The sequence below is a fragment of the Sus scrofa genome, chromosome X, assembly GCF_000003025.6.
Source record: "Sus scrofa isolate TJ Tabasco breed Duroc chromosome X, Sscrofa11.1, whole genome shotgun sequence".
NCBI lineage: Eukaryota > Metazoa > Chordata > Mammalia > Artiodactyla > Suidae > Sus > Sus scrofa.
The window spans coordinates 27,714,739-27,739,955 of record NC_010461.5 but is presented as its reverse complement, the minus strand read 5'-3'; the positions used below and the strand labels follow the sequence as shown (position 1 = coordinate 27,739,955).

General features: G+C 36.0%; 1 protein-coding gene across 17 annotated transcripts in view; it reads left to right on the top strand.

Moving 5' to 3' along the window:
• The window catches only part of DMD (dystrophin), a 2,622,506-nt gene that overhangs the window by 1,910,773 nt on the left and 686,516 nt on the right, over nucleotides 1-25,217 (top strand). For all 17 annotated transcript variants that reach the window (XM_021079543.1, XM_021079551.1, XM_021079550.1 and 14 more), the window contains 1 exon segment: nucleotides 15,760-15,992. In XM_021079543.1, the coding sequence (XP_020935202.1) occupies nucleotides 15,760-15,992 (233 nt within the window).

The window sequence follows — 25,217 nt, the reverse complement described above, 5'->3', positions numbered from 1 at the left end:
ACTATGAACCATGAGGTTGTGGGTTCGATCCCTGGCCTCGCTCAGTGGGTTAAGGATCTGGTGTTGCTGTGAGCTGTGGTGTAGTTCACACACGTGGCTTGGATCTGGCGTTGCTGTGGCTCTGGCATAGGCCGATGGCAACAGCTCCGATTAGACCCCTAGCCTGGGAACCTCCATATGTCATGGGTGCCGCCTTAAAAAGACAGAAAACACATACAAAAAAAAAAATGAAACATATTCTCCATTCAATGAAAATAAAAATAATTTCATTATCTCTTTCTTACAAGGGCCTTGGAAATAAATACATTGATATATTTATCTACATGTTTCTCTTACTAAGCAGGCACAGACCCTTCACCAAGTTAGTAACTATCCAATAATAATATTTGAATGAAAGCCATTCTGTTAGACTAAATTCAGACTAGCAAAGTCACATTAGAAACCCTTTCTCATTTATGAGCTCATTATTTTTTTTGAAAATATACTAAATGAAATATCCATGTTGATTTCTAGTCCTAGAAAATAATTTGAAAGTTCTTTTCTCTTTTGAAAATTTTGCTTAGGTACAGATAATTAGAATGGTTTTTACAGACTAAAAAGTAATTTTAAAGATGAGAGATGTGATTTGGTTTTTATAATCTAAATAGGAAATCTAAAAATGTTATCCTGAGCTAAATAATTCCTATGAAGCAATAGAAAATTGCTTTCTAAAGTTCCATGCTATATAGTGATTTCCAGTGCTGTCAAGGATATCTGCCCCACTGGACTATTGGATGGTTCAATATGTTAAGCTTCTACTGATTTCATGTTCTAAGAAACCCTGCGGCAGAGGTAAATCTCTTAAGTCCTAAGTAACCCTAGCTGATCACACACATCTGCCTTTTGATTCGCAACAACTATTAGACACACTTCTTGAGAATATCAAGGGTCTGCTGAATTATATCCAAAGCAATTCAATGTAGGATTTACAATATTCAGAGATGACAGGTTTTAAAGTTCAGCATTGAAATTCCAACAAATTCCTTCCAATTCTAGAATTTTTAAATTGGATCAGTAAAAAATAATATAAAGAAATATGTAATCAAACACAAAGTGTTTTTTTTTTTTTTTTTTTTTTTACCTAAAACTGAAATCACCATAGGAGTTCAGAGAAGGGGACAATCAGAGATAACCTGAGTTGTCAGCAAAGACTTCACTTGCATGAAGCATGAAATTCTGATCATAAAGAAAGTGAAGGATTAGAATAAGTTAAGAGGATATCTAAGCCTGAGGAACAGCTTGGACAGATTAATTTTCTAAAGGATGAAATCATATTGAATGTTGCATGAAGAGACTAGCTAGTCTTCTTTATCCTCCTTTGATCTATTAATGGGCACTTAGGTTGCTTCCATATCTTGGCAATTGTAAACAATGCTTCTATGAACATGGGGATGTATCTACTACATTCATGACTTCAACTTCCTCCTATGGGCTGTAATTTTAATAATAGTAGAGGAAATATATTTTACTTCTAGTTCCAACCAAAATATCTTGGGATAAAGGAAACATCAATTTTAAAGATTATTGCCTTTCTCAACAAAAAAATAAAGCTTGATTTTCTATTGTGGACTGTGCAATTAACCTCACCTTAGAACATTTATTTCAATCTTTAAGCATAACTTCATTTTAGTTTATTTTCAAATATTGTTTTAAAATGCAATATTTGGTGTAATTTCATGTATTTTATATAAAGCATTGCCATCATGGAAAAAGTACCAGTATTTCTAGGATTTAAATATGATTCATTGATTTTTAAAGGAAAGAAACTTTGCCCTGATCTGATAAAATGTCCTCTTCTTAGCAGCAGAAATAAGAGTTTCAAAATTAACCAAGTGTATAATACTACAGCTTCAAAGATCTTTTTAAATAAACAAAGTAAGCTATGTTCCTGTTTCAGCAACCATAAACTGCAGACTCGCAGCTTTCCTGAGCTCTCTTTTAAATTCTTAATTTGAGACCTATTCATCCAAAGGATTAGGAAAATGAGATTCAGGTCCGAAGCAGTAGCAAGTATGTGCATGAAAACTATCATGTTAATGCTCTTAAGAGTGTTACCATTTTCAATAGCATGATTTATAACTGTTGAACAATGTTTTTATTTATGATTACCTCTCCTACTTTCAAACCAAATTTGAGATGGCTTAGTGGGCATGATTTAAAGAAACAAACATCATAATCTTATTTTGGGGCTTGTAACAAGCAATTTTCCTGTCATAATTGGTACTTGTTTTCTATGATTTTTGGTTCCTATTGTACAGTTGGTCATTAGTGCACTTGTGGGCACGGTGTGCTTTACTACAAGTTAAATGAAAACATGAATTGGTTTTGATATCACTAGTTTCACTACTTCAGTCAGTGTGTTTGCCATATCTGCACTTCATAACGTATTTACTGACCCAGAACTTTAAAAGCTAAGTTTAGCCCAGCACAATCACTTCAAACCAATATAAGACAGTGGTTACATTCCCAATGTCATTATGGAAATGGAGTTTAAGACTTTTGTTATTTGGATTTATCAAGCTCTTTGGTGTTTTAGTTATAGTATATGTTCAGATTTTACTTAACAAAGTGCAACTCAGATGATAAATTGAAACAAGTATAACCAAAGTGTATAAAAATTTTATAAGCCCTTAAGCAGTAAATATGCCACCAATCTTCTACATGCTTTTTGGGAGGGGTCATTTTTCTGAGAGTTCAATTTAATATTAAATTATATAACATGACACCAATAAATAATATTTAAATATTAATAAGTAAATATTTATTTATAAATAATATTTAAATATTTGGAAAATAATACATAGTAATAATAAAAACAAATAACAAATAAATATTCAAATATTAAATATTTTAAATCATTCAAATACTTAATGTTAAGCATTTGAATATGTAAATATATTTGAATATTTAAATTACATTACTCCAGAATTAAATGACTGTGAACATCATGTTACTTTTACATATTAGACAAACTATTATGTATATAGATGTCTTAGGTGTCAAAGGATAGTATCTTAGATTGGATTCCTTGTAGGCATTGGTCAAAAAGTTGAATACAGAAAGTTTATTGGGAATTAGTCTTAATAAATCCACCTGCAGGGAAGTGAGGGCACTGTTAATGCAGTGGCTACTTCAGCCTAAGCCAATCTGACAGGGGGCTTTGGAGCTGGGTTCATTCTTCAGAGTGGTCTTAAATTGAAGCAGGTGAGCTAGGACTTGATATCCTTGTACTGACCACAAGCAAGCCTTAGGAAAAGATGCAGCTGTGACCCATCGGCAGTCATTAATAACAGTGTCTGTGGTATGAGTCCATTGTCTACAGGAGACAACCTCAATACCACAATAGCCACTACAGAGAGGTATCAGCATATGCTTCTTACCCCACAAAGGTTACAAAGAGGATACAAAGGTGGAGGAATCATGACAGAAAAATAAATTGGTCATTTTTCGCTAAGCCTTAATGTACCAGAATCACTCTTATTTGTAAAATGGTCTTTGTTTGGGTATTCAAAGATCTCTTTTAAATCTCCTTAAGCCAGAAGGGAAAGGGGAAAAATTTACACTTTGCGTGGCCCATGGATTCCTTTTTTAAAAATTGTAGTTAGGGAGTTCCTGCTGTGGGGCAGCAGAAAAGAATCCAACTAGTATCCTTGAGGATGCAGATTCAAAATCCCTGGCCTCGCTTAGTGGATTAAGGATCAGGCATTGCTGCAAGCTATGGTGTAGATCACAGATGCAGCTCGGATCCCATGTAGCTGTGGCTGTGGCCTAGGCCAGCAGCTACAGTTCCAATTTGACCCCTAGCCTGGGAACCGCCATAAGCCACAGGTGCGGTCCTAAAAGGCAAAATAAATAATTATGGTTAAAAACATATAATATAAAATTTATTATCTTAACCATTTAAAGTAGTGTTAACTATGTTCATATCATTGCACAACAGATCTCTAGAAATTTTTCATCTTGCAAATTTGAAACTATAGTATATGACAGGATTTCCTTTTTAAAAGCTGAATAGTATTCTACTGTATGTGTATACGGCATTTTCTTTATTCATTCATCTGTCAGTGGACATTTAGGTTTTTTCCACCTCTTAGTATTTTGAATAATGCTGCAGTGAACATCAGTATCCAAGTATAGAATTCTTTAAAATCCTATTTTGAATTCTTTTGGATAAACTATATTTAGAAGTAGGATCGCTGGATCATATGGTAGTCCTATTTTTAGCTTTTTGAGGAAGCTCCATACTGTTTTCCACAATAGCTGTGACATTTTACATTCCTACCAACATTGTACAAGTGTTCCAATATCTCTACATCCTCTCCAACACTTGTTATTCTCATTCTCTCTCCTCTGATTTTGATTTGCATTTCCCTGATGATTGGTGATGTTCATCACCTTTTCATGTGTTTATTAGCCATTCATATATCTTCTTTTGAGAAATGTATAGAGAAATGTATATGCAAATCCTCTGCAGGTTTTTTAATTGGGTTGTTTTCCATGAATCCCTCTTTCATCAGTCAATTCAGAGCCTCTGTCTGAAAATAAAGATTGCTTAGGAATTTCCATCTAATTTACTAGTTTATCACAGAGAAGCATTTTAATTTATCCAAATCTTAGTTTCTTCTCCTATGAATTGGTAGCAATGATGCTCTCCCTGCCACACTTGAGTGTTATGGTGAGAAATCATTGGAGAAAATTACTAAAATGACACTTTTATACTATTCAAAGTTCTGTACAGATATAAGGTATAATTAAGGATTCTGAACAAAAGAATTTACATGTTAAGACTACTTAATACTGCTTCATTTGTGTTGGAGCTAATGGTTCCTCTGTCTTTGTTCTGCTTGATAAAACTCTAGACTGAAACTCTAATGAATTGCTCTCTCTCTCCATTTCCCTCCCTCTTTCTTATATGTCCCTTGAAGATTCTGCTTAGTACATTACACTTCATTCTCATCTGGATAACAACAGCAGCAAATGTTGGTTGAGACCCTACTGTGTATGACATTGCACTGGATTGGTGAGAAAGAAAAAGATAAATTTGATACTTCAAGTAGCTTATTTTATCTCATGAGTGAAGTTTACAAGGGCCTGACACATGTATAACAATTTTGGTGTTCTGTTGTGAGGCAGCAGGTTAGGATCAGGCATTGTCACTGCAGTGGCTCAGGTCACTGCTGTGGCATAGGTTCAGTCTCTGGCCCAGGACACGGGCATGGCCAAAAAAACCCACAAGTCACTGCTAGGGAGTTAGTTTGCTGGTGGCCTAGAGGTTAAGGACTTGATGTTGTAACTGCTGTCAATCAGGTTATTGCTGTGTCTTGTATTAGATCCTTAGCCTGGGAACTTCTATATGCTGTGGGCATGGGCAAAAGAAAAAAAACAAAACAAAACAAAAAACAAAAAACACCCTTATTTCTAGTTATTTTGCTACTTAGGTCCACTGCTAAAAATGTAGCTTACCCAAACAAATATGAGACTCATTTAGACTGAATTTTGTTGAGAGCACTGTTTACCTGGTTTTCTACGTGATTGGCTGCAGAATCTTATCTCTAATAGGTAGGAGCAATTCTGTTAGAAAAAAATTAACGGATTGGATCCTTTGACGCAGGAATTTTTCAAGGTGCTACAAGTTTTGGTAGAATAGCAATGCAATTTCTGTAATGAGAACTGTATAGTGTTCTCCAGCTGATTATACCCAAATGAATAGATGGATTTTATTCTGATAGCAGTTTTAGAATTGATGATCATTCTTTGTCAGTAGCATGGTGTTTATTATGGTCTAATCTGGCATTTCTTTTCCTGTCTTCAGCACTGGGCTACCTGCTTCATGGCTCTCATTATTACTTTCTCTTTTTTTTCATTTATATAGTTTTTAAGTGTACTAACTGGATTTTTACTAAAGGGTTTGCTTTTCAAATATCCTAGAAAATGCTGGCTGCCTGATTTACAAGCATCATAGAATGATTATGTGCATCTTCAGTTCTCTGCCTTTCACACTTTAATTTGAAGACTATTTCTTTCCTATCTTCTCTTTGCTGGATCAGCATTTGTTTTATTCCTGTAGCAATGGGAGGGCCATTCTAAATCTTGTTTTGTATATAAGTCTTTAATAGGTAAAAATTGATGTTGTATGAGTTATTCATTGTTGTATAACAAGATATCCTCAAATATAGTAGCTTAAAATAAGAATTCTTTATTTGTCTCATGATTTTTGGAGTCTGCTTCGGGCTGGGCTTTTCTGATAGGTGGTTCTTTTGCTGGTCTCAACTGGATTCATTTATGTATTCATGGTCAGTTGGTAGTTGATGGCCTCAGTCATGTATATTGCCCTTATTGGTTATTGGGTGAGACTTTGGATGTGACAGGGCCACTTGCCTGTTGTTATTCAGTAGGCTAGCATAGTTCACATAGTGGTGAAAGGTTTCCAAGACTGGTCACAAATTTCTTAAACTTTGTATCATATTTACTAATATCCTATTGACCAAAACAAGTTACTTGGACAATCTATGTTCAACAAATGGAGAAATGTACTACAGCTCTTGATAGGAGCATCTGGCATATTTCATTTACAAGATGCAGGAAGAAAAAAATTTGTTGATATTTACTTTCTATCAGAGATGCTTTCACTTTTATCATCATAACATATCCTGTGTCATATTATTCAGTATTCCCTCATAGCTATACAATCAAGTGTTTATTCTTTCCTCAGTACCTACCCAATATCATGTGGATAAGAGAAGCACTTAATTTCACTTAACCTATACTTCTGATTTATAAGAGAACATAAACTTGGATAGGCATAAAGGATGTCCAGTGCAAATGCTAAGCAAGTATATAAACCATACGCACACACTCTATCTCTCTATCAACCACTCACACCCACACCCCCCGCCACACACACACACATACAAACATAGGAGGAGGAGGGGAGGAGAGAGAGGTTAAAAACTCTTTCAATCAGTGATTCTCAATCAAGGTCAATTTTCCCCCTTCAGAGGATATTTGATAATGTCTGAAAAGATATTCGATTGCCAAAACTGGAAAGGTGCTCTGGCCAAGGATACTGATAAACATCCCACCATGCACAGGACAGCCATTCACATCAAATACTTACACATGCCACAAAATCAACAGTGCTAAGGTTGATGAGTTCCCTGGTGGTTTAATGGGTTAAGGATCCAGCATTGTTACTGCTGTGCCTCGGGTTTGATCCCTACCCCCAGAACTTCTCTATTCTTCAGATGCAGCCAAAAAATAAAATAAATTAACAAATTTTAAAAGTTCTCTGATTATAAAAAAGAAACAGTGCTAAGGCTGAGAAACTCTGCTTTTTATTGAGTGCCTATAGAAAGAATTCATATAATGTGAGTTATGAATCCATGTATAAGTAAGAATTCATATATGCAGGTTAGAAGTTACAAACTAAGAGGAGAAGGCAAGGAATAGTGAGGAAAGAGTTCATGTTTGGTTGAAGTCAGGTTGGAGGTGTTCTTTAAGAGTAATATTTAACTGTGGAAGCCGGATTTACTTCATTTTTATAATCCATATTTTTATGACTAGTTCAAGGTGATCTTCTCTCCAAATTAGAATGGATATTAGATTATTTTGTGGATATTAGATGTTGTAAACATCTTGGAATCAAAAGTATTTGAGTAATTAATAATTTTTAGATATTTAGTGGGACACATAGGAAAAGTATCCAGTGATCATATCACTCTTAGAAATAGGTATTGCTGTTAAGCACATTGTCTTGCATTGTCACTTATTAATGTGAGATCCTATGCAAGGTATTTTACCTTTTTGTAAAATGGGAGTAATACCAAACCTGAAGACTGGTAAAAATTAAATGAAACGGAGCTCACAAATAACCTTACCTGGCACACTGGAAACCCTGAGTAAATAATTGCAGTGATAATGTGGGTAGTAATCTCTCTTCTAAGTAGGAGAGAATATTTCTTATTTGGATTATATCCTTAGTAGCAGGAAAGAATCAATTAAAAAGTGATAAAGTAGCATCACTTAAAAGTCTATGGCTCTTACACCCAACAAACTTGCTGCTACAGTCCAGAAATACAGGTGGTTATCATGAATCCTTCAGTTCCAGTTCTCTAGGACTTCTCCATATATAGCACAAACTTTTAATGGGGTAAAATGTAAATAACTGATGATAGTTGAATTAAATATATTATTTCCTCTTTAGAAAATGAGAAAGAATATAGATAAAAATAAATGCTTATGGGTTCATGCTAGGGGTCTAATCGGAGCTACAGCTGCTGACCTATGCCAGAGCCATGGCAACACCAGATCTGAGCCTCGTCTGCAACCTACACCACAGCTCACGCCAACACCAGATCCTTAACCCACTGAGAGAGGCCAGGGATCGAAACCAAAACCTCATGGTTCCTAATCGGATTTGTTTCCACTGCACCATGATGAAACTCCACATTTGTTTCTAATTTAGCACCTGTATCTACAGACTACAAATATTTAGAGAGAAGAAATGAGGTTCTTCTTGAGTTCATGTATGATTTCTAATTTTGGTAACATGGACTCTCTCTTACATGTTTCATTAAGCTACACTCCATCCTTTTAATATTTGAAAAAGAAAAATACTTCCCCGTGTTTCTTTCATGGAGAATGGTTATTCTATCTATTGGTGATATGAATAAGCAGCTAAACAATTTTTCCTATAACTCTAGTATCAGACAGTAATGCAATTTGACCACATATACAAAATGGCACTTTTTAGATATTTGTTTTAGTGTGAGTCCAATAATTTATCATTTAGTCAGTTGACTGATTTTTCAAATATCAAACAACAACCAAAAAACCTACCCACATTCACACAACAAACCTAGAAATAAAATATGTGCTCGTTCCTTTCTTATCAACTAAAGGAGACCTGTGAATTACAGAAAAACCATGTGTGAATACTTCAAAGGAAATATTCCAAACACATTGTGTGTTTTTTAAAAGATTTAGTAGCTCCTTTAAAGCTCTAAGTAAAGCTGTTAGTCTGACTAATCGGGTACCCCTGGAACCAATTAAATTTTTAAACTAGAGAAATGGTCTTCAAACACTTTTGAAAAAATGAGAGTTCCCTCCTAAAGTCAACACCTTTTAATTAACAAAATACTCAGAGCAAAGCTATGGTTTGCAATAGTATATTACACCTACTGTTACTTATGCTTCTATTCCGTTGTGCCAAACTTGATTCCTTTCAGCAGTTTTTGGGTTTTTTTGTTTTTTGGGTTTTTTTTTTTTTTTTTTTTTTGCCTTTTTTCTTTTTAGGACCACACCTAAAGCATATGGAGGTTCCCAGGCTAGGGGTCCAACCGGAGCTACAGCTGCTGGCCCACACCAGAGCCACAGCAACGCCAGATCCGAGCCACATCTGCTACCTACACCACAGCTCACAGCAATACCAGATCCTTAACCCACTGAGCGAGGCCAGGGATCGAACCCGCAACCTCATGGTTCCTAGTCGGAGTCGTTTCTCCTGAGCCACGACGAGAACTCCCTTTCAGCATGTTTGAGCTTGTCTCTATATATGCTTAACTATGGAATGAAAATACAGTTTTTAGTAGAGTTGTTTTAATTTTCTAGTGAATGGATGTGAAACACATTATGCTACAATCTTAGTAATCAGACTATACAGGCTCTGTGTGTGTGTGCATGCATATATCTGTACATATATACACATATATATGATGTATGGATGGATGGATCTATACCCTATCTATTATCTATCTATCTGGCTTAATTATACCCACTGTAATGCATGTGGTTCTGGCATGAATTGATTAAGTGGGAAGGATACCAGCATCTTTTCCTGGAAGGACAGTAAATAGTGTGACACCATAAGGACTGTTTTCCACTGCAACTCCTACTGGAAGAGATACTTCCTCTGTCGGACCTGAAAAGAATGGCCTTCGTCTTGGTGATGGTTAAAGAAGCAGAGGTTTGAAGCAGCTGTTACAAGGGCCAACTCCTTGTGACTCTAGACAGTGGCCTGAGACAAAGGGTGGACATCCAGGAAAGCAGATCAAACTATGAAGGCAATAAACAGGGACACAGAGAAAAGAATCCTTGCCAGCTAGAGGGGAAGCCATTTCCTAGGCTTCTTAGGGAGGAGAACCTGGAAATCCACCCTATAACTTTGTGTTTAGGGTCTGTGTAGTCCTTTATGTATTCTAACTCCTTACCTTATCAGGATTATGGGTTGAGAGAACTCTAAACAGATCATCTTTCCATCTTCTAAACTATAGAGTTAATGGAAAACTCCCCTGGAACGACTAAATATTCCTACCTGACCTTAGAGTCAAGATTCTGTTGTTCAGTCTGTGCAAAACCACTTAAATTGCCTTCTTAAAGATCTGACCAGTCCAAACTTTAACTAATGATGTGATTTGCTTATGTTTCTAGTGAAATGACGAAGGAAAAGAAACAACCTCATTTTTTTCTCTTTAGAGAAGAGTAAAGGCATCTGAAAATGGAGCATAAATCATTCTATGTCACACATAATAAGATAACCATTCTCAGACCTCAAAACTTCTCCTTTGAGGCATCTTACTTAATGAAAAAAAATTAAAGTATGTGTACAAACATGGATCTAAATGCAGATCTTTTTGGAAAAAAATAAATATTTTAAGCAGTGTTATAGATAGAATTTGCCCTAATAAAATGTGTGTAGTAGATGGAGATTAACCTCTTTTTACTTTGTTACAGCACTTTTTTCTCTACACTTGGAGACTCAAAGTTTGTAGAATTTAGAATCTCTATCTCAATTATTATCAGCTACCCTCTAGCCACATACAAATAAAAGAAAAAATTCCTGACCCAAATAATGGCACAAGATTTTGTCCTTCTTAGTGATGATTAAAGTAATAAAATGTTAAGGGGTCAAAGTTTTTTGAGATCCAAAGGAATGCTGTAATTCTATGGCTTATAGAGATTTTTAGTTATAAACTTATCCTAGTCATCCCCAAAATACAGAAATCTAGAAGTGTCATTTGAAAAGGAAATGAGACTTTTGTCTGGGAAAGAGAGAATTTTTCAAGAATTATATAGAGGAGTTCCCGTCATGGCTCAGTGGTTAACGAATCCGACTAGGAACCATGAGGTTGCGGGTTCGATCCCTGGTCTCCCTCAGTGAGTTAAGGATCTGGTGTTGCCATGAGCTGTGGTGTAGGTTGCAGGCATGGCTCGGATCCCGTGTTGCTGTGGCTCTGGCAAAGGCCGGCAGCTACAGCTCTGATTAGACCCCTAGCCTGGGGAACCTCCATATGCCGCGGGAGTGGCCCTAGAAAAGGCAAAAAGACAAAAAAAAAAAAAAAAAAAAAAAAAAGAATTATATAGAGCTGGAGTTCCTGGCATGGCACAGTGGAAATGAATCCGACTAAGAACTACAAGGTTGCAGGTTCGATCCCTGATCTCACTCAATGGGTTAAGGATCCGGTGTTACCATGAGCTGTGCTGTAGGTAACAGATGTGGCTCGGATCCCACATTGCTGTAGGCCGGCGGCTACAGCTCCAATTAGATCCCTAGCCTGGGAACTTCCATATGCCACAGGTGCAGTCCTAAAAAGGACAAAAAGACAAAAAAAAAAAAAGAATTATATAGAGCATGTGGAAGGGCTGAAAAGTATGGGATGGTCTATGCTACTTTGAGAATGCCAAATAGAGACTGAGATGGAGGGGAGCATGAGAAGAATGGAGAGAGTTGAAGCTGAATATGAAGTCTGGTTCAAAGAGCACAGAACCCAGCATACCATGCTAATTTAGAAAATGAGCAGCCAATAAACACTGAGCAGAAGGAAGAGAAAGAGAAGAAAAACACACACAGTGTATCTACTGTCAGAACAATGCTAATAGGTGACTTACATTTATCAATTCATAAAATATTAATTAGAAGATTCCCATGTGATTGGTACTATTTTCCTCATTATGTGAATAAATAATCTGAGACTTAGAAAAATTCAATTCAGCAAGCATGGTATAATCCCTTACCTCCTTGTCCAAGGTTGTAGTTCTAGGAAACGGTACGGCCAACTGGCTCTGAGGGAAGTACTATTATAATTGTCATTTTGTGGTGAAACAGCCTTATTTCCTTTTTTTTTTCTTTTTTTTGGGGGGGGGATGCACCCTAGGCATATGGAGATTCCCAGGCTAGGGGTCAAATCAGAGCTGTAGCCACCAGCCTATGCCACAGCCACAGCAATGCCAGATCGGAACTTTGTCTGCAATCTACGCCACAGCTCACAGCAATGCCAGACCCTTAACCCACTGAGCGAGGCCAGGGATTGAACCTGCGTCCTCATGGATACTAGTCAGGTTTGTCTCCCCTGAGCCACAATAGGAACTCCCTATATCTTAAAGAGGAGTAAATGGAGATGATTCAGTGAGGCTAAATAACCTGCCCAGGGTGATGCAGCTAAGAAATGGCAGAGCAAGTGTTTATATAAAACAGTCTAGCCCCACATAATGTTTTATACTCTGCTTCTTGACCCAGTGTTGTTTCCTGGTTTTTCTCCCTTGATGGAAAAGTGGGGAACATAAGAATTGATTGGTTCTATTTTTTTCTCTTTAATACTTGACCTTCCATTGTCTTCCGCAAGCTGTGGCTCTTCCTTCATTATTTTCTTGTTCCATAAAATAGCTGAAATCACCTAAAGAGCAAGTATCTAGGCCTATTCTATATTCTAGACATCAAGAAACGATCCTTAGGCATTATTGTTATTTTTTAGTACTCATCGTGGGTAGAAGGCCTCTAAGTTTACCAAAAACCTTACTGCACATACTTTTTTTTAGTTGCATTCATTTATTCGGCGGACATCAATTGAACACCTACTATATTCTAGAACCTGTGGGAAGTACAGGGGATATGGCAGTGAGCAAAAGGGAAACTTCCTCTTCCCTTCCCCATTTGTATAAAGATGCTTTTAGATATTGAATGCTGGAAGAGAGGAGACCAGAAATGACCTGTCTGACCAGTCCATATATGAGATCCTTTGTCCATTACCAGGTAACAGATGGTTGCATTTCTCAACCTCTCAACCTTCCTCTGAATCTGTTTCAGCTGACTTTGTACTTGGTGATACTTTTTTCTCCCTGGAGAATTTTATGATATCATCATCCCAGGGTTACCTGTTTGTACTTTTTTTTTTTTTTTTTTTTGTAATTTTTAGGTCTGTACCCATGGCATGTGGAAGTTCCCAGGTTAGGGATCAGATTGGAGCTGTAGCTGCCGCCCTATGCCATAGCCACAGCAACACAGCATCTGAGCCTCATCTGTGACCTACAGCACAGCTCATGGCAGCACCAGATCCTTAACCCAATAAGCAAGGCCAGGGATTGAATCGGCATCCTTATGGATACTAGTTGGGGTTGTTACTGTTAAGCCAGTATGGGAACTCCCTGTTTGTACTTTATAGTCATCTTGGAACATTCTGTTTTGACATCTCTGACCCTAGCATTTCTTTTGAATAGAAGTTTTTCCCCCTAAAATGTGCTTTCCAGAAAACAGTTGAAGTCTGATGATTCTGCATTCTCATCCTTCACTGTATAAAAATTTAAGATGACATGATCATTTCCACTTCATTAAGCACTTCTTTGTTGGTCAGAAGTAAATCTAGAAGAAAAAAATCTTATTCCTGCTTTCTTTTGAAGGTGAATTTTTTCAATAAGTGAAATTAAAAAAAAATAATAAAGCATTGTCTGACACTTCCCGGAACCTTTAAACGCTCCCAAATTACTGCATGTTGCCTGATTATCTATTGTTCTGTATTTTAAGAACAGTTTTTCCATATTTCCTAGTCAGCCAGGCTTTCCACAGCTCCTACAGCAACATTTTAATTTAGCCCTCTTTTCTTCCTCATCCTTGCATCCTTTCCAGGGATTCAGCTCCTCTATTGGAATCCCTTTTAAGATTTCTAGATCTTGTTGGCTCCCATGCTTTCTCATACCTGTTGGATCACAAGATGCTATTTCTACTTCAGACTGTATTTCATTCTTTCTAGAAAAAGCCTCAAAGTAGTGAGATAGCTTTGAGAAACTATTTTTCTCTGTCTTCTCAGTGTAACTGTCCTTTAATCATTACTTCTTGGCATTAGTTTTTTATTCTGACACCTCATTTTTTCCTCTTTCTGCCTTGTTCAAGATTACTTCTTCTTCCATCTGTAGAAACCTCTTGTTCTCCCTGAGAAGCTTCAGAGGCAAGTGGCATTCCTCATTTCTCTCATCCTCTACTTTTAACAAAAAGATAACCTTAAAAGTGCAGAAAGTAATATAACCATGAAAAGTAATTTATGGTCACCTCAGAATGGAATGCCAGTATGGCACATTTTTCTCATATCTCTAGAGTAGTTTCCTTGTTGTTCATGCCTCTCAGGTTGCCCATTGAAATGCTATTTTGCAACCTTCCTTCAAATCTTCCTTTCTAAATTATATTGGCCTCTATTTCTTTGCTACTAGTTTCCTGGATATATTAGGCTCCAAGTGTCATTGCCTATAAACCAGGTGAGACTTTACTTACCCCTCATCACTTACCTTTGATAATCCAGCTGTTTGTTGCTATTTGGTATCCATTTACATCAGTGAGTTCAGCCCCCTTCAGTACATATAGGGCCACTCAAGACTTCTGAGTTTTCACCAAGTAAATTACATATTTCTACCCTTTATCCCTAACTTCTCACCATATATCTTTATCACTGTGCTTCTTATTTATCAGATATGTATAAAAATAGTGATACCTAACAGTGTTATCTAGTAATGTCAGGAACTGTGCTACTGTTTTTCTGGTATTGTTTTATGTACATTTCTTGTATTAGTCATTGAATCAACACAGCTTCCCCCATGACATTTACCCTATTATTATCCCTTCTTTACTTTATAGAAAACCTGAAGTTTAGAAAACTAACTTAGCTAAGGTCACAGAGTTCCTAAGGTAGAGAGAGGAATTCTCTGCCAGCTATTTTTACTCTGGAACTTCAGGTCTTAACCATTACCTTGTGTTCCCTTACACCACAATGTTCAACACTATTAACATTAATTTAATATTTCTTAAGAGCCTTGAAATGGTGTCTCATTATCCAAGTGGAAAAACTTTACTAGCTCTGATTTTCCAAGAATAATATAGCTTGGGTTTTCTTTACTGCTAGCCACTTTATTATCAGTCTGAAAGAAAAAGAAAAAAAATATATAAACTGCTACCAATATAAAATAAAGAGCAAAGGCAAGAACATTTCATTGGTTTTGATTTCCCTAGAGTCCACTTCCAAAGCAATTTACCTCTTATTCAAGGAAATTGTAAGTTTGAAATAAGATCTTATCCAATTTTTACTTTTTTCCCCTTGAACAAAAAAAAAAGTAAAACATTCACCTTATCAAAGTTTGAATACTTTATATTTTTCTTTACCAGTTCAGCAACTGTATAATTGTTATTGAGGGCTTTTTAGGTTAAATTAATTGCTCACCTATAGGAATAATCAAAATGGTTTTGAAAGATTGTTAAATATGTATTAATGAAAAATTTGAATCTTTGAATTATTCTACCATGTAGTACTCATGTTTCTAGGAGAAAAACATGTAATGTCATAAAAAATACTTTGGCTCAAATTGTTGCCCTTTAATTAGTTTTATTGTTATTGAAACTGGCTTCTTAGCTTGTGTTTCTAATTTTCCTTTTTTCTTTTTCCCTTTTTGAAAAAAAAAATTTAGCTACTAGTCAGACTGTTACTCTGGTGACACAACCCACAGTTACCAAGGAAACTGCCATCTCCAAACCAGAAATGCCATCTTCCTTGCTGTTGGAGGTACCTGCTCTGGCAGATTTCAACAGGGCTTGGACAGAACTTACCGACTGGCTGTCTCTGCTTGATCGAGTTATAAAATCACAGAGGGTGATGGTGGGTGATCTTGAAGACATCAACGAGATGATCATCAAGCAGAAGGTATGGGGGGAATAAAGATAAGAGCTGGCAGAGGTTTATCTTTAAAGCAAAGATTTTCCACAAGTAATTTCACTCTTCTAGGCCATTTCCCACCAGTTTTTAGGCAGCATTTCTCTGTCAGTGAACACACTACTCTCTTTACTCTGTTTAGCTGAAGTATGATCAAGGAGACAAATTAATGCAGTTATTTAAAACAGGCAGAAATTACAAAGATATGATATGAGTAAAAAATCATAACCCTTAAAGCATAATTGGCTTACTTAAATTCACTAAACAATTGGTATTTTAAAAATCTAATTAATATCAAATAAAAAGCTCCGTTTAACTGTTTACATTTAAACTGTTTGTCTTGGCACTCTGCATCCATAATATATTACAGAATAAAAAATAATAATCTGGGAATTGGTTATTCACTCTTCTGAGTTGTCCATGCCAATTTTCCTCCTCCAATAAGGATAATTGAAAATCAGCTACAAATAAAAAAGGAGAAAAATAACAAAACATATTTTTAAATACCTTAGATGTTAATATTGGTATTTATGAAATGCCATACTCAAATAAACATGTTTTTTAATACAAAGATTGATTTCTCCGCCTTACTGGAATCCATTCTGCAAAATTATGACATCAATGAGAGACTTAAGAATACATTGAAATAAATACAGCTTACCTAGCTAGAACTCATATACTATATATCTTTTATACTTCTGAATAAGAAAAGTTAGTTTTGAAAGTTTTATATACAACAGTTTTTTTTACTTGTAAATGGTTTTCAAGTTTTTCTAAAGTAGTAATAAATTTCCCTGAAGTTGTTCAGCTGTTTCAGAACTACTTTTTGGAAAAACAAGGAGTAGAGCAGACAGATTCCTTTTTAAAATGAACATTAGCAATTCAGTAGGAATAAAAATAATTTGATAGAGAACATTTAAAGTACTTTAATCGTAGACTCAGAAGACCTCAGGTTTTTTGGTTTTTGGGTTTTTGTTTGTTTGTTTGTTTGTCATTTGCAAATGATTCGATTGTGGTCAAATCATTCTCTGGATCTTGGTTTCCTTTTCTGGATAACAGGCCCGAAGAATTCACATTCACATTCACTATGTAGTATTGGATATGTATAAATATAAAAATATGTAAATATTACATATAGTTTGTTTTACTACTGCTTTATAGCAAGTATTAGTAACCATATTTTCCCCCCAAAGCAATTGAAGATCATAGATCTAACACTTCCAGTAAGTAGCAAAGATTCAAATTCAGGTCTGGTTCCTAAGTCTCTGTTTCTACTACATATATCGCCTTCCAATATTAGCTGTAAAAGTGGCTACTATTTGGTGATATATGTGTATTTGTTTATATAGTCTATGTCAGACACTAGGGTAAGCATTTTACAACTGCAACACACTGATTACAAACAGAAACAAGAGGAATATTCTTTCACAACATTATGCTGAGTTATACCCATACTGCCCAGACTATCCCTAACCAGAGGAAATAGTATGTTAGAATGTTTAAAGCAAGAACATTGGAATTATATTGTCTGGGTTCAAAGTTTGGCACCTCTACTATAGCTGTGTGACCTTAGGTAAATCATTCAACCCTCCTGAACCTGAGTTTATCTATCTGTACAATGTGGATAATGATACTATTACCATTATAGGTAGTCATGAGCATTAAATTAAGTAGTGAGTGAAAATGCTCCCTACCTTGCCTTGATTGCTGAAAGTATTCAACTAATGTTAGTAATTAATAATAGATTCTACAGCAAACTATATGTAAATCTGCCTATTCATGGCATTTGTGTTGTGCAGACTATATGTCATATAATAATATTACATGAAAATAAGAGCTCATTTCCATAGCTGCACCTCAATCTGCCATTGACATTAAGGCCTCCTGTAAATGCCACTAGATACTAGAATGGGAAAGAAGATCTACACTTCATTGTGAATGATTTGTGGACCTAGCCTTTGAGGAAGACATTGCCCTGATCAGTATTCTTTAGAGTTCACAAAATAGATCTGTCTTTTTCAGAAAAGACTACTAGTTTGATGCCTCTTCAAAGTGATAGATCCAAAATTCAGAGGAAAAGTTCAAATGCCATGTCTGGGGTCACAGAAAGCCAGTTGTCAAGTGGCTTCCACAGAAGATTGGCTCCAAATTCCACCATGGGTAACAAAATCTGAGGGTGCGCAAATCCCATAGTTGCCCCTCCATATTCATGGCTTCTGCATCTGTGGATTCTGTATTTGCAGATATGGAGAGTTAGCTTTACATTTGTTGAAAAAAAATCCCCATAAAATTGGACCTGCACAGTTCAAACATGTGTTGTTCAAAGTGTCAACTGTATTTATAAATGTTTATACAGACACACACACATATATACACCTCTAATATCCCTTCTTTTTCTAAATAGTGGGGATGTTTCTTCCCCTCATATTAAAAAATCTATAAAGATATTAATTCTTGCCTTGTATAGCTTCACTCATTAAATGATCAGTAAAATGACCCTAAATAAACATTTAAAAAATGTATGCATGTGAAGGAGGATAAGAAAGAGAGGTGAGGAGTTCCCGTCGTGGCGCAGTGGTTAACGAATCCGACTAGGAACCATGAGGTTGCGGGTTCGGTCCCTGCCCTTGCTCAGTGGGTTAACGATCCGGCGTTGCCATGAGCTGTGGTGTAGGTTGCAGACGCGGCTCGGATCCCGCGTTGCTGTGGCTCTGGCGTAGGCCAGTGGCTACAGCTCCGATTCAACCCCTAGCCTGGGAACCTCCATATGCCGCGGAAGCGGCCCAAGAGATAGCAACAACAACAACAACAACAACAACAAAAAAGAAAAGACAAAAAAAAAAAAAAAAGAAAGAGAGGTGAGTTTGGGGAAGTATTTATTATAATACCAGGAAATAAATATTGCCCCTATGTAGAGTTTTAAATAAAGCAATTCTAACTTTAATATTTGAGGTGCGAGAAATGAGGCAGTGTTTCACAAGTATTTATAAACTGGAGAACACTATCAAATACAGAGTTGGACAAGATAGAATTGCACAGATTAAAAAAGCTGAAGGAAAAAAAAGGCAATAATAGCACTATGATAAAAATAAATTTCAGGATAATACCTAACACATATTTAGCATTAATGATATGCCAGCCACTGATGTAAGTACTTCATGTGTATTGCTTAATGCCTACAACAACACTGTAAGATTGATACTAAAGCACAGTGAGGATAAGTAACCTGCCCAAGGTCAAGTAATAAAGAGACAGCATTGGAACCTAAGCACACTGGTTCTACAATCCCCACCCTTAAGGACCATGGTTTTCTAATTCCCTGGGTATTCTTGGGTGATGTTCTAGTGACTTACTTCATGGAGAGGACATCTAACTAAGCTTGGGAGAAGAGATGTCAGGAAGAGCTTCCTGAAGAAGATAAAACCTAAGCCAAGCATTAAAGAACAAATTGGAATTAACCAAGTTGATAAAATGGCAAAGACAATCCCAGAAGAAGGAAGAAACTGTGTTTTTCACTGAAGTGATAAACAGCACAGTATATTATAGAAATCATGATTCCATATGGCTGAAATTTAGAGGACGGGGAAGAAATTGATGAGGTTGAATAAAAAGAGGCTGGGCTAAAAAAAAACGGGTGTCCTTGGAATTCCCGTCATGGCACAGTGGAAATGTATCTGACAAGTATCTATGAGGATACATATTCCATCCCTGGCTTCCCTCAGTGGGTTAAGAATCTGGTTGCCATGAGCTATGGTGTAGGTTGCAGATGCAGCTTGGATCCCACATTGCTCTGGCTGTGGCATAGGCCAACATCTGCAGCTCCAATTCGACCCCAAGCCTGGGAACATCTATATGCCATGCCACAAGTGCAGCCCTAAAAGACAAAAAAGGGGTGGCGGGGGGGAGCTCCTTCCTTGCCAGACTAAGAAGGATTTTTTAAAAAATTATAGTTGACGTACAATATTATAATAGTTTCATGTTTACAACATAGTGATTTGATATTTTTATCCATTACAAAATGATCACCATATTAAGTCACAATACAGAGCTATTACAGTACAAAGTAAGGGGTTTTAATAATGGCAGTGAAAACCCTCAAAGGATTTTAAACAAGGAAGTAAAATTATAGGAGTTCCTGTTGTGGCTCAGTGTTAATGAACCTGACTATATAAGTATCCTTGAGGACACAGGTTGTCTCTGGCCTTGCTCTGTGGGTTAATGATCCAGCATTGCTGTGAGTTGTGGTGTAGGTCACAGATGCATCTCAGACCTGGCGCTGCTGTGTCTGTGATGTAGGCTGGCAGCTGCAGCTCTGATTAGCCCCCTAGCCTGGAACTTCCATATGCTGTGGGTGTGGCCCTAAAATAAAAAGAAGAATAAAATTATCAAATGTAGTTTAGTTGCATATTAGTTGGATTTCTCTGGATACAAGGAACAGAAAGCACCCTCTGATTAAATCAAGCAGAAAGTAAATTTGTAATTAGCATGAAGGTAATGGGGAAAGACCTAGAAAAAGAAAAGGGATCTGAGCATGTCTAGCCATCTAGCTAGTAGGTACTACTTGAGTCTCTTTGTGTTCCTCTTTTTTCTTACACTGTGTAACTATTCAAATTTTAAAGTCTTAGAAGAAGGAATCCAGTTAACACACCCATGTCTTAGCTAAAGGAGAGCAGAGAACATTGATTTAAATCCTCTCCTTCCAAAACTCGTTACAGTGGGGCAGAGATCATTCACCTACCCCAAACTGAAGTCTGTTGAAAATACAAGAGGGAAAGGAGGTTGAGCAATAATAAATAATATCCACTGACCTCAAGTAGGAATATTGGAATGGGATGAAGGACAACATAAATAAAGGAGACTTGCAGGAGGTTATCATCATGATCTAAGCAGTGTGTTTATCTATTTCAACTTTGCAATATGGAAACCTGAAATATAACCATTTATGTCCCAGTGCTTTTCAAGTTTGTTTGGCTCTCAAAAAAAGTACATTGCTTGATGGATAATGTGAATGAAATGTAATAAAGAAGCTTCTTTTTGAACAGACATTAGTGTTAGGGGATTGTAATTGCAGCTGTGGAGCATCAGAAGTTAGTGAAGATGAAGTTAAAAAAACATTTTATGATTCTGGTAGAACTAAGTTTTGAATTTATTAACACCAGATCAAACCTTAGATATACAGTGATCAAAATATAGTCTCCTGAAAGGAGATAAGGATGTGGCATTTGAATAAGTTAACTTTCCACACTTTCAAATCTTGAATTCAAAAATCACATTTTTGATATTAAGCATCTGTTCTCCATTAACATAATTTGTTTAATTTTTAATTTATATTGGAGTATAGTTGATTTACAATGTTGTGTTAGTTTCAGGGGTACAGCAAAGTGAGTCAGTTATACACACATATATATCCATTCTTTTTCAGATTATTTTCCTATGTAGGTTATTAAAGATTATTGAATATAGTTATCTCTACTATACAATAAGTCCTTCTTGTTTGTTATTTTACATATAATAGTGTGTATATGTTAATCTCAAACTCCTAATTTATCCCTCCCCTCTGCCTTTCCCCTTTGGTAATCGTAAGTTTGTTTTTCAGTGTCTGAGTCTGTATCTGTTTTGTGAAAAAGTTCATTTATATCATTTTCTAGGATTCCACATATAAATGATATATGATATTTGTCTTTCTCTTTGTGACTTATTTCACTTAGTATGATAATATCTAGGTCCATCCATGTTGCTGCAAATGGCATTATTTCATTCTTTTTATGGCTGAATAATATTCCACAGCATGTATGTACCACATCTTCTTTATCCATTCCTCTGTCCATGGACATTTATGTTGCTTCCATGTCTTGACTATTATAAATAGTGCTTCAGTGAACATTGAGGTGCATATATCTTTGAAATTAGGGTTTTATCCAGATATATGCCCAAGAGTGGGGTTGCTGGATTATATGGTAGTTCAATTTTTAATTTTTAAAGAGACCTCCACACTGTTCTCCACAGTAGCTGTACCAGTTTAACTTCCCACCAGCAATGTAAGAGAGTTGATTTTTCTCCACAACCCTCTCCAGCATTTATTGTTTGTAGATTTTTTGTTGATGGCCATTCTGACTGTTGTGACATAATACCTCAGTGTAGTTTTTTTGTTTTGTTTTGTTTTGTTTTTTTGTCTTTTGTCTTTTTAGAGCCATACCATCACCATATGGAGGTTCCCAAGCTAGGGGTCTAATTGGAGCTGTAGCTGCTGGCCTACACCACAGCCACAGCAATCCAGCCTCTGAGCTGAGTCTGTGACCTACACCACAGCTCACGGCAATGCCAGATCCTTAACCCACTGAGCAAGGCCAGGGATCGAACCCACAACCTCATGGTTCCTAGTTGGATTCATTACTGCTGCATCATGATGGAAACTCCCTCATTGTAGTTTAGATTTGCATTTCTCTAATGTTGAGCATCTTTTCATGGTTTTTTTTTTTTTTTTGGTCATCTGTATGTCTTCTTTGGAGAAATGTCTTTTTGGATCTTCTGACTATTTTTTGATTGGATTGTTTGGGTTTTTTTTGATATTGAGTTGTATGAACTGTTTGTACATTTTGGAGATTAATCTCTTGTCAGTTGTTTCATTTGCAAAGATTTTCTCCCATTCTGTAGGTTGCCTTTTCATTTTGTTGATGGTTTCCTTTGCTGTGCAAAAGCTTTTAAGTTTAATTAGGTTCCATTTCTTATTTTTTATTTTATTTTCGTTACTCCAGGAGGTGGATCCAAAAAGATATTGTTGAATTTATGTCAATTTGTGTTTTCTTCTAAGAGTTTTATAGTATTTGACCTTTCATTTAGGTCTTTAAATCATTTTAAGTTTATTTTTGTGTATGGTGTTAGAGAGTGTTCTAATTTCATTCTTTTACATGTAATTGTATAGTTTTCCCATCACTACTTATTGAAAAGATTGCCTTTTCTCCCTTGTATATTCTTGTTTCTTCTGTCATATTTTAATTGACAATAGGTGTGTGGATTTGCTTCTGAGTTTTCTATCCTATTCCATTGACCTATATTTCTGTTTTTGTAGCAGCAATGTACTAGTTTGATAACTGTAGCTTTGTAGTATACTCCAAAGGCAGGGAGCCTGATTCCTCTAGCTCTGTTTTTCTTTTTCTTTCTTCTTTCTTTCTTCCTTTCTTTCTTTTTTAAGGGCTGTGCCTGTAGCATTTAGAAGTTCCCAGGCTAGGGGTTGAATCAGAGCTGCAGCTGCTGGCCTATGCCACAGCAACATAGAATCCAAGCTACATCTGCATTCTACACCACGGATTGTGGAAACACCATATCCTAATCCACTGAGCAAGACCAGGGATCAAACCTGCATCCTCATGGATATTAGTCAGATTCTAAACCTGCTGAGCCACAACAGGAACTCCTCTTGTTCCATTTTTCTTTCTCAGGATTGCTTTGGCTATTTAGAGGTCTTTTGTGTTTCCATACAAATTTAAAAATTTTTTGTTCTAGTTTTTGTGAAAAATACCATTGGTAATTTGATAGAAATTGCATTGAATCTGTAGATTGCCTTGGGTAATATAGACATTTTGACAATATTAATTTTTCTGATCCAAAAACATGATTTACCTTCCCATCCTTTAATGTCCTTTGGATTTCTTTCATCAGCATCTTACAGTTTTCAGACTATAGGTCTTTCACCTCCTTAAGTAAGTTTGTTCTTAGGTATTTTATTCTTTTTTGATGTGATGTTAAATGGGATTGTTTCCTTAGTTTGTCTATTTGATATTTCACTGTTAATGTATAGGAATGCAAGAGATTTCTGTGTATTAATTTTGTATTCTGCAATTTTACCAAACTCATTGATGAGCTCTGGTAGTTTTCTGGTAGCATCTTTAGGATTTTCCATGTATTATATCATGCTACCTACAAATAGTTCTGCTTTTCCAATTTGGATTCCTTTTTAATTCTTTTTTTTTTCTCTGATTGCTGTGGCTAGGACTTTCAAAGCTATGTTGAATAAAAGTGGTGAAAGTGACCATCATTATCTTATTCATGATCTTAATGGAAATACTTTCAGCTTTTCACCATTGAGAACAATGTGAAGTATAGGTTTGTCTTTATATGGCCTGTATTATGTTGAGGTAGGTTCCCTCTATGCCCATTTTCTCAAGGTCTTTTATCATAAATGGGTGTTGAATTTTTTCAAAAGCCTTTTCTGCATCTATCAAGATGATCATATAGTTTTTATTCTTCAGTTTGTTAATGTGATGTATCATACTGATTGATTTGTGGATATTTAATCAATACTTGCATCCCTGGGATAAATCACACTTGATCATGGTATATGACCCTTTTAATGTGCTCTCTAATTCAGTTTGCTAGTGTTTTGTCAAGGATTTTTGCATCTGTGTTCATGAGTGATTTGGCCTGTAATTTTCTTTTTTTGTGATATATTTGTTTGGTTTTAGTGTCAGGGTGATGTTGGCCTCAAAATGAGTTTGAAGGTGTTCCTTCCTCTGCAATTTTTTGGAAGAGTTTCAGAAGGGTAGATGGTAGCTCTTTGTTAAATGTTTGGGAGAATTTGCCTGTGAAGTCATCTTGTCCTGGACTTTTGTTTTTTGGAAGTTTTTTAATCATAGTTTCAATTTCAGTACTTGTGATTGGTCTACTCATAGACTTTTTTCCTTCCTGATTCAGACTTGGAAAGTTGTACCTTTGTAAGCATTTGTTCATTTCTTCTAGGCTGTCCATTTTATTGGTCTATAGCTGCTTGTAGTAGTCTCTTATGATCCTTTTTGTTTCTGTGTTGTCTTTTTTCATTTCTAATGTTATTGATTTGAATTCTGTCCCTTTTTTGTGATGAACCTGTCTAAGGGTTTATCAGTTTTGTTGATCTTTTCAAAGAACCAGCTTTTAGTTTCCTTTATTTTTTCTATTGTTCTCTTCATCTCTATTTCATGCATTTTTGCTCAGATTTTTATTATTTCTTTCCTTCTACTAACTTAGGGTTTTGTTTATTCTTCTTTATCTAGTAGCTTTTGTTGTATCATTAGGTTGTTTATTTGGGATTTTTTTCTTGTTTCTTGAGGTAAGATCATACTGCTTCAAACTTCACCCTTAGAATTCTTTTTACCTGAGTCCCATAGGTTTTAGATTGTTGAGCTTTTGTTTTCATGTGTCTCTGGGTATTTTTTGGTTTGTTCTTTGATTTCTTCAGTGATC